We start from the raw sequence: 10,533 nt of genomic DNA, 5'->3' as shown, positions 1-10,533 counted from the left end.
TGCTGACAGTTATTTATGCAGTCTGACACGCGGCCTCTCTCTCTCATTGTGGTTTATTGGGTTGAAAGTAAAGACGGATACTAGAAGTGTCCACATGGTAGATCACCATTTTTTCCCTCCTACATGGAACCCCTCTGCTTTCTCAACCCTTTTACACATAGGCGTGTTTTCCCTTCTTTTAACCTAAATGACCCATGCCATCACCGGTTAAACACTAAGAAAGCATAAAAGCTCACATTTGGAGGCCTACATGAGCATAAACAAGTCCAATGAGATGCATGTAAGCCCACTTGTACCTTTTTTGTGTATGTATACTCTACTAAATTTACATTTGGCATGCAAACTCTTGTAACATTGTTGTGATCAATCTGTCCAACAGAAGAAACTGGCTGACTATAGAAGCTACAATACAATACTACGGGGACACAGGCCGAGGCCGAGCAAAGATTATACAATACAATACTAATACTAATATCAAAGATTATAGAAGTCATCTTGTTTTTTTTTTAATCTAAAAATATCTTCCATTCATAGTCCATCAAGAAAGAAACCCAAAATAAATGTTTTAATCCCAGTGCAAACTCCCTTTTAGATCACTGGAGTAAAAACCCTCAAGTTCCTCAGAATACATGCAGAGGACCGCACAGGTGTGCAGGAAAATGCTGCTTGTACAGAAATGCCTCATAATGATATTCCAATAATTGAACATGTATCTGAGTCTGCTTTATTCTGTATTTTACATCTTTAGGCCTACCTGAGGATGTTTTGTATGCTGGACTCTCGTTTGTATTGGATGATATTTTAGATATTTATAGATATTGCTACTTTTCTGTACCTCTGATGGTGAGCACAAAATAATTGTTCCATATTCACAAATTGTTGAAAATAGTGTTAAATTTCATTCCTGACTTTGGAAAATAATGTTTTTACACTCTCGGCTTTCATGGAGATATTTACATTATCATGAAGCTAGTGTGCTAATTTTGCTTTATTCTTCATTGGGATTACTTTTCAGTGACTAGCAGGAGAGATGTGGCTGACTTTAATCACAGTTACTCCTTGACTTTGCTTTGCTCAGGTACAAAAAGGACAGTACCAACTATCCTTTAACAACAATAAGATTGAGTGATGTAGTAATAAAAGAGTCCCACCGACATCTCTTCAAGGACCCTCACCTAATACATCAACGGCAGTGTGGCAGGGGCCTCGCCGCCACCTCAAAGGGACCACCGTGGAGAAAATAAACTTGGCCGTCTCTGTCCTGGGGCCAGCTGCAAAGAGCGAGAGAGGAAGAGAGATAGAAAAGGGAGGGAGGGATCTGCAGGAGAGCAGGGCAGGGATTCCCATACATGCTAATTGTTTTGTTGGAACGCTGCCCAAACTGTGATGTGAAAAAGATTCACGAACTGAGGGGAGGAAAGGAATCACATCGTGATCCAGCTGATCTCATCATGTTTTCCCATCTGCCCTCATGGTTCCCTCAGATCACTTACTTTATATTGGCATGACTGTTTGTTAGCGGTAATATGGCCAATGCAGTATAGTCAACAGTTTATACTGTACATTCCAACATCTCTGTCTGTATATACATAAATATTAGACAGATATATTAGCCAAATGGAGAGACATATACAGCTGGTTTATGATGTTTTTTTGCACCGTGCTTTCATTTTGAAGCTCTCATCTCTGTCATCTGCAGAAAACAACACATCACTCCCTTCTTTTATGTTACATCACTATACAGACCTCATGTCATTACTACCCAAAAAACTCTTCCAAGACTCCTCCCTGACATCTATTTGTGCATGCAGTGTCCAAAGACTGCCATCTTCTGGACAACTACAGGGTGTCTTTGGAGACATATTGAGACCTGACAGTAATCTCCAGGCATCCTTTTAATGGGAGTGTTATTGACGTGTGATTTCATACCATGAAACTTTACATATAATACTGATTTGGACACATGGAGCTAAAAAATAGACAATTGAATGATGAAATAAAGAAATACTAATGAGACAAAGAATGATTTCTATTTGGGTGATTATAAATTCATGCAGACAACTGCAGCACGTACAGTAAGTACGGGTAGGCTTCACAAAACACAGCATACAGTAGGTACTTATATGACATCACATAGTGAAAAGCAAGAAGCCACTGAATGTGCTGTGATTGTTTTCATTATTATAAATTGTATAACTTTTTGGGAGGACCAAATGTATCTCGTCACCGACATTCAGATCCAGAATAACAGCGTTTGATAGGTACTCAAAATGGCTCTCACGCATGGTTTGCAAATTATACATTATGGATTTCCCATTATGAAATAGTTGCACTCCCATGGTTTTGTTGGTATGACCACATACTGTAAATCTGAAATAGTACATTCCTTTCATAGGTGCAGTGAAGTAACCGGTGGTTGGACTGTAGGTGTTACCGACATTGGTGAAGACCTGGTTGAACTTTAGGACAGTTGGAGTATTGTAAGGTCCTGCAATGTTTTTAAAAGCAGCATAAAATGCCACCTTTGCATTCTCTTTGATTAAACCGTCCACTCTGCTGTCAGTAGTGGTCATCCGGTCCATTAAAGATGTAATATCAACTTGTTGAGCTGTGTTCTGGGCCTGTAGGTCAGCCATCATGCCTGTTAGGAGCTGCAGCTCACTTTCACTGACTGCCACTCTGCCTTCTACAGACAAAAGTTCAGTTGCCTGGTTTTCAAGATCAACCCTCAGCTCCATGTTTAGTTTCTTCAGCTCTTCCACTTGTTTCTCACTGGTCCTCAGTCTCTCTTCCAAGGCAGTGTGATCTCTCTTCAGCTCATCCAGGCTGGTTTTAGTGAGGAGGAGATCCAATTTTTGCTCAACTGCCTGCGTCTCTGTCTCTGCCAGCCGGCCTTTCATGTTCTTCAGCTCCACCGTCTGCTGCACCACCATGTCCCTCAGCATCCTCAACTCTTCCCAGATTTCACGGTCAGCTGTGGTATCAGGGTCCAGAGGCTGGAAATCATGGGTGTCCTGCACCCCCAGAGCCCATGACACAAACAGACAGAGCAGCAAAAACAGTAAAGATAAACCTGCTCGCATTATGTTGTCTATTGATGCCTCGTCTGGAAATAAGAGAGGGAGGGAGATGTATTGAGCTTACCTTCTTTTTATAGTACGTAGCTGCCGTGTTTTTGACAAACAGTTTTACAGGATTGAACCAGATTAATCGAGATGCGTGCAAGTAAAAGCAGGCGGGTATACAAGGTCATGTGAGAAATCCCAGATGGTGCTTTGCTGAGGAGGGTGGGTGTTTCGGTGGGGTTATTTGGGTTCAGTGTATCTCTGTCCTTGTACTGTCTGGTTATCATTCACATGTTTTTGCTATATGTGAAGATTTAGAGCATATTTAACAAATACTACATTTTTAAAAATGTTTGTTAAGTCTTTAAGTTGTGAATTGAATATATTATTTTATTGTAAAGCAAAGTACTAACAGCATCATTTGGGGTTCTGCTGACATTTTATAAACATAGTGTTTATGTACTTTATGAAAAATATAAAATTTGAAATGTCTTTACCTTTATTTAGATTCATATTACTTTAATTCGCATATTTCGTATCTGAAAACTCTAAATCCTACCACAAAATTTGGGATCTTACCCATGGCCTTTTAAAAAAAATAAATGATTATCTCTTGTTCCGTATCTCCCTGCCAAATTAATCAAAAACACATGCTGCTTCTCTCATGACAAAGGTCAGCTTAACACTTTCTGTAGTAGAAAGAAGGCAAGGCCTACATGTCTCCACTTATATGTTGAGAAGAATGTCATTATCATTTCATCACTTATTAAAGTGACTTGAAATATTATGTATTATAAATGATGAGTTGACATGGGAAAGTTGACCAGAAGATGGCAGTCTTACAATACTGGTGACACATCATTATTAAGAGTTGGGCTGTGGTTGGAGGGATGAAATGAGATGGATGAATGGGTGACATTTGACACAAATTGAAATTATTACCAGTTGTTATTTTTCATTTCCCACACTGAATATGTAGCCTTGCATAATTTAAGATGGCACACATGTCCATCACTTGCATTTTACTAATGTTCCAAAAGGAGAAAAAGTGTAACAGTGCCTATTTAAAACCTGTAGATGGCAGAAGAGGACCCCCTATAATGAAAAGTTATACAGATAGAAAAAGAAATGGAGGGGAGGGAGAAGTAAGAAAAAAAGACACATGGCATGGATCTATGATTTATGGACAATGTAAGATGATGACAGGGTGCAGCTATTAAATTGAGCAAGTGGACAAACTTGAGCTGAGGTAGGAGTCATGTGCAACATTTAAATTTATTTAAATGTTTTAGTAAAAGAGTGCTGACTGCTTTCCCTCTTTGGAACATTAGATATAGTGAGTGCTGGACATCAGTGTGTCACCCTTGTCGTGCATTTAAAAAATTGCCAGATATACTAACATGACTGAGGTTAGGGAACAGCTGGTGGTGGTGTCAGTTTGTATCAGATGGCATGGTAGCCTGGCACAGCAGCCACCAGAGCAGAGGAGATGCCAAAGATAGCTAAGGCCTGCCCAGATCACCTACCCATGTTTATTGGCATGCTTACACCCGTGTGTGTGTGTGTGTGTGTGTGTGTGTGATTGCTGGCACTGGTTTGTGATTATTAAAAGGAGCACAGCAGGTGTCTGCCATGAGACTCCTGGCTTTAACGTCATTGCTGGAGCCATCTATGCAGTAAATGATCTGTCTTTATCTCCCATGTTCTTCTTGTTTTAAGAAGAAAAAAAAAAAGAAGCCATTTCCGCAAATGATTTTTGTTGTATTTGTTTGAGATTGTTGACCTCACTCCAATGTACTTGTGTATGTGCGGTTTAAAAGATTGAAAAATTACATTTCAGTAGTTAAGCAGTTAAACAGGAAAATCCACAAACCTTACCAGAACTACTCTCTACTGGGAAAATATTCCCCATGAAAATAGCTGCACATGTAGGAACATCCATTTTAACCTTGTTGACCTCCTGACACTCCCACCCACAAGATTAGGTGTGAAATATGATGTAAGAGTAGACTAAAATGTAACTGACTTAATATGTAGAAGGTGTGTTTTCTTTGTTTATGTTTGATATTACTGACCCTTTGCCAGTTTATGGCCTACACAGTATTTATAGACAGAGGCACAAATGAATTTGTTGAAAAATAATAAAGGCATCTTAGGATGGAAGAGGCACAAAAATGTCACCCGTGGGTGGTTAGAGGAATATTTTGAAAGTTAGGGAAATAAAAAGTGACGTCCGAAAGTCTTGGCTGGTTGTTTGGCAACCTCACTGTGACAACAAGTATCAAGGAAGTCACTGCATCCAGCCAAGAAATAGTCACATAGTCACATAACTCACGTAACACAATCTTTTTTTCAGTTTTTGTATGGATATAAAAAACAAGATACAACGTGCTGGGAGGTGAATTTTGCATTCCCCCTTTTCTGTTTTTTAGTCTTCATGCTTATTTTGGAAGGACAAAAATGATAGCAGTATCAATCTTTTGTTCTAACTCTTGACAAGAAAGCAAATACATAGATTTCCCCAAAGGTCAAACTACTACAACAAACAGATTTATATTTTATTTAGCATGTTTTGCATAAATTCATATAAAAGCTTGTTTTTTTTTTTGTTTGTTACGTTTTTGAACATAACTCAAAGTGAAGCTGCAGATTGACTGTCATTCGTCACAGTCAGATCAAAGCTCGGAAAACACGACTTTGTTCACACGCACTCACGCAAACACATAGCTGACAGGTAGACAAGTAGAACAGATTCATATCCATCCCTGCTCGGGAGCTTTCAAGCATTCTCGTCCTCCTGAGCCATTATGTAGCACATAAGTGAAAAACAATAAATTTCACTGTGAAACCCAAACATCTGCTCAAAGAGGTGTTTGTGTCTTAAAGCCTTGAAGTACTTGCTTGTGCCCACAGATTTATGTGGCTTAAAGTGCTTCACATTCAGCAGACTGTGAAGGAATTTGACCTAAACATGGTGGTTGTCAGCCATGCTTTCGCGACTATGTTGCAATAATTAAAATCATTCATATATGTACGGACTATTCTGCACCTAGAGACTCATTTTACAACACAGGAGACAGACGGGGGGAAAAAAATGAAACAATAAAAGGCTATTTAAATCACATTTGTGCTTCTCAGGCTAAATTAAGTATTTATTTGATATGTGAAAGACGGAGGATAGACGCTTGAATATGATTGGTTGTTAAGCCGGCATAGAGAAGTCATTTTCCTCAGAGCCTTGAACTGCTAAGCTTATAAAATACAGTATTGTAATTGGATGATTTAGGGCTTAGGGAGTGTTGATAGTCAAATGCAATTTTGGATCAAAGAGCATACAAAGGGTAAAGGAGGTCACTGTAACACACACACACACACACACACACACATATGTGTCCATGCTGTAAGAGCAGTGTTAGTAGAAGGAAGGGGCGCCTGACTAAATGATGTTTTCCCAGGTGGGCACAATTACCTGTGTGTGGAGTGTGTGTGTGTGTGTGTGTGTGTGTGTGTGTGTGTGTTTCTGTGGGTGCAAGCATACACGCTTCAGTATGTGCGTGTGTTCCCGTGTGTGAGTCTGTGTGTGCATAAGAATTATCCACGTTATTTTTAGAGGATTCAGATTTATTACAATTAGGAAGACATGAATCAAAGTCACACTCCCACAGACCGCTCGCAGGTAGAGAAGCATGAGCTGAGGAGTCAGATGGTGTCCTGATGCTTTTCTTATTATAACCACTTAGAATAGCAGCGCGCAGACAACTATGATACCTCAGGAGCGTCCTGGGTTTATTTAACAAGTGGCTATTCATTCCCGGTTAGAGCAGAGCACTCACAAAGCCAGAGGGAGCAGGATGATGATGGGTCACTGCATAGGGGAGCAGAACACAAGCTCTCACTGTTGAGTCATGGAGTTTATGAAAAGCCGAGGCTAATCCTTGGTGTGTGTGTGTGTGTGTGTTGGTGTGTGTGCGTGCTCGAACAAAAAAGCCAGTGCCAGTGTGTTTGTGTGGAGGCATATGACATGTGCAGGATTTCACTGAGACAGTGATACACACACCTGCTTTAGTGCTTATCAAATTGAGGCGTGAGCGTGTGCAGCCTTGTGTGTTCACATCTGAACCAGCGAACATGTGTCTCATTATAAGCTGAAATCACTCACAGGTGACTTTGTTTATTTGATCTCAATTAAGCCTCCGCCTCTTCCCACATGGAAATCTGACCAAGAACTTTGAAAAAAAATCCAAAAAAAATAAAAAATCCCCTTCTTCTATTAATTCCAAACAACGTTCCAAGGATTGTGGTGAAAACCCAGAAGAAGAGGAAGGGGGGGAAAAAAAAAACAGATTTGTCAAAACTGTGCCCGCCCTGATTTCTGTAACAACGTGCCATTTTTATCCACACTGCACTAAAACGGGAATACATCAGAATACCGAGCACACATGGGCTCAATTATTATCCTATGGAATTCCGCAAAACGTAAAGTCGGCAATAAGGAAAATATTCTTCTAATCTGGGGTCTTCCTCAAGCTGGGTGTGAAGGAAATTTAGGGGGTCCCCGTTTTAATTGGGTCCAGATTCGACCACCCTACTGAAACAGGGCCGGGATAGTTTTTTTAGTGGGGTTATTTTGTTGAAAAAAAAAAAAAAAGGAACTATTTTGGTTGTACGTGAATAAATGTCTTGACTTTTCAGAGGGGGTTTCTGCAAACCAGATCAGACTGCCCTAGTGTTATAGGAAGCAGATGGACAGGACAGAACTAAGGAAAGAAAACAGTGAGTCCCATAAGAGAGGAAGAGAGGAGTTCAGAGTGAAATATAGACTTATGTGTGATGTGAATATGAGAAGAAGAAAAAAAGACATGAAATGTTCAACTTTAGTGATCAAAATGTGAAAATACAAGAATTAAATGACAGCATATTGGACAGTAACAGTATATTCAAGTCTGATCACCCTCTTTCTTAACGAGTTTAGCATTCGAACCCACAAGTTTAACGCCATGAAAACCACTAATCTCCATACACTCATAGACTCACACACACACACACACACACACACACACACACACACACACCTGTATTTTGACAGATTTATCTGGTGAGTAGTGTGACGCAACTCATAACAGCACTTTTCTTAACACTGACAGCTCTGAGAGGCCACAGTGAAAAGGAAAAGTGCAATACTACTGCACACAGGGAAGGGAGGAAATTGAGTGACTGGCAGATATGGAGAGTAGGAAAGACATTAAATTCACTCACATCTTTGTTTTTATTATGTTTCAGGAGGTAATGCAGACCACACTGAAGTATACCTGGAAAAATGTCATCCCGCTAAGAGCTAACTTTTTAATGGTAAAAGGAAAAAAAACTACAAAATATAAAGCAATGACACCAGTCTAAAATACTAACTAAGAAATGCAGACATTGCATCTAGAGTGCAGCAAAAGTTCACACATGCTGCCTCATTTCATGTGCAAAGTAAGTGATCTAATACACGTGTGAATTATTGATCCTTTGGTTCTGTTACTGTAGAGTTGAAGGCAGTAAAAAGTAGTGCCGAGAGGGCATCAACTCTGACAGCGCTTACGATGACGCCAGGAATGGCCTTGTTTTTCCTTGCTATTATCAAGGTTTACTGTGCCTTACTCAGAACTCATTGGCTTTTCCAGCTCCGCAGTCTGTTTCTGTTGCCCAACCATGTGCAGTTCCAAAAGTTAAAACAGATTCAATAAAACTCAGCTGAAAGGTCAAACACTAAAAGGTTTTTAAAGCAAAAGGAAAAACACACACTGCTGTGCCTTCATGTAGATTTCTTCTCTAAAAAATTTCCTGTCAGCAACATTTTGATATTTATAGCTGTCCACCAACTTCCCTTGGAGTGGGTGCAGAGCGGGTTACAACCTAATATCAGACGTAGTGTGAGTTTTTAAGAATATTCAGAATATGCAATCCTGGGAAATAAAATGCCTGGGGTACAGTGCAGAGAGCTCAGACAGCTGACTGACTAGCACTAGTGTGTTTCCAGCTTGCCAATATGTTAGGTGTGAGCTGCAAGTAGCCTTTAACGCTGCATATTTCACGAAGACATGTAGACAAATTTCGCTGTGTCACTTTCTGTGTGGCCAAAGGTTGAAAATCTGAGACAGATAAAGAAAAATATCTGAGGATTCATGTCTATATGATTAAGCTCTAAATAAAGAGGCACCTTTTCCCGTATCCCTGCCTTAAATTCACACTCGATCTATGGATCTTTAGGTTTTGAATATATTTACGTGTGTGTGTGAGGGTCGAGGGAGACTTTTACTAGACCCCGCGACTTGAAAGTTTCATCAGCATCATAAGAGTGTGCTGTCTGCGGGAAAAACACAACACCCACATACTCAACCATTCACTTCACCCTCACTCTCTCCCTCTCCATCCCGTTCTTTCTCTCTAGATGCCATTTGTCCACCTTGGTACTCTGATGCCCTTCCGGAGAGCCGAGTATCAGCTTTCTTCCCCAGCGGCCCCCAGCTCCCTCTACCATGCATTTTTAATGGACACACTCGTGCAGCGGACAAATGATTTTTATTTTTGACAGGGGAGGGCTGGCTCCAGTTACATAGGGATGGGGAGTGAGGGAGCGTGCACACACCAGAATTTGCACGGTGAAGAATGCACACACACACACACACACACAAAATAGACAAGAGAGAAAGTCAAGAATGAGCCAGCTATTCTCTAAGTGCTCGAAGACCAAATCTTTCCAAAAATGTATATAGGCAATCTTATTAGACCTTGTATTTATTTCTCTTGTGCTTTCGAAACACACACAGAGCACAGACACACACATCACTTACTATAAAGTGGTTGATTAATTTGGAATATTATGGGCAGAAGTCCAGGATGATGAAAGAGGCAAGAAGCCCACCAAGGCCTTCATTAAACCAGGATTAGAGCCGGTCTAAACCTATTAACTCTGGCTTAAAACCACTTTAATTCCAATCAAATCAGAATTAATATTAACACTGTGAGGCACCGTGCACACTGCACATTGTGACAGCAGCCTGCTGTCTGCTAAACTGTCTAAATGTGTGTGTGTGTGTGTGTGTGTGTGTGTGTGTGTGTGTGGTAACTTCACATTATAATCTCTCCTGTACTGGCTTTGCCCCTGGATGGTGTAATCCGTTCATTGAGGGAGGAGAGATATTACTGAGTACTCTTAATAGAAACGATAGTATTACCAATAAAGTTAAGACTAAGATCATACAGATGTAAGGCAACACAGGAGGAAATTAAAGGAATAGTTCAACTTGTTGGGAAACATGCTCATGGACTTTCTTGCTCAGATATAGATTAGAAGATTGTGGTTTTTATAATTTGAATTCTTCTTGTTAATATGATGCTGGAGTTCCACAAACATGTTTATAAAAATGCTGAAAAACAAGATTTAACATGTTTATTAGTGAGCTTTAGAGACACTTGCAAGGCA

At 40.1% G+C, this 10,533-nt stretch overlaps 1 protein-coding gene across 1 annotated transcript; it reads right to left on the bottom strand.

Annotated features, from left to right (window-relative positions):
* Positions 1-2,011: 2,011 nt before the first annotated feature.
* On the bottom strand, positions 2,012-3,123 carry LOC109140977 (cerebellin-2). Its single transcript, XM_019269735.2, has one exon. The coding sequence runs from the start codon at positions 3,081-3,083 to the stop codon at positions 2,130-2,132; it is 954 nt and encodes a 317-aa protein (XP_019125280.1). The 5' UTR covers positions 3,084-3,123; the 3' UTR covers positions 2,012-2,129.
* Between the last annotated feature and the right edge of the window lie 7,410 nt (positions 3,124-10,533).

Source organism: Larimichthys crocea, chromosome XI, assembly GCF_000972845.2.
Source record: "Larimichthys crocea isolate SSNF chromosome XI, L_crocea_2.0, whole genome shotgun sequence".
Lineage (NCBI taxonomy): Eukaryota > Metazoa > Chordata > Actinopteri > Sciaenidae > Larimichthys > Larimichthys crocea.
The sequence above is the reverse complement of the archived record's forward strand: the minus strand, read 5'-3'. Positions and strand labels throughout refer to the sequence as shown.

Excerpts from the sequence above, each read along its gene's own strand:
- LOC109140977 (XM_019269735.2), bottom strand. The coding sequence starts at position 3,083 with ATGCGAGCAGGTTTATCTTTACTGTTTTTGCTGCTCTGTCTGTTTGTG.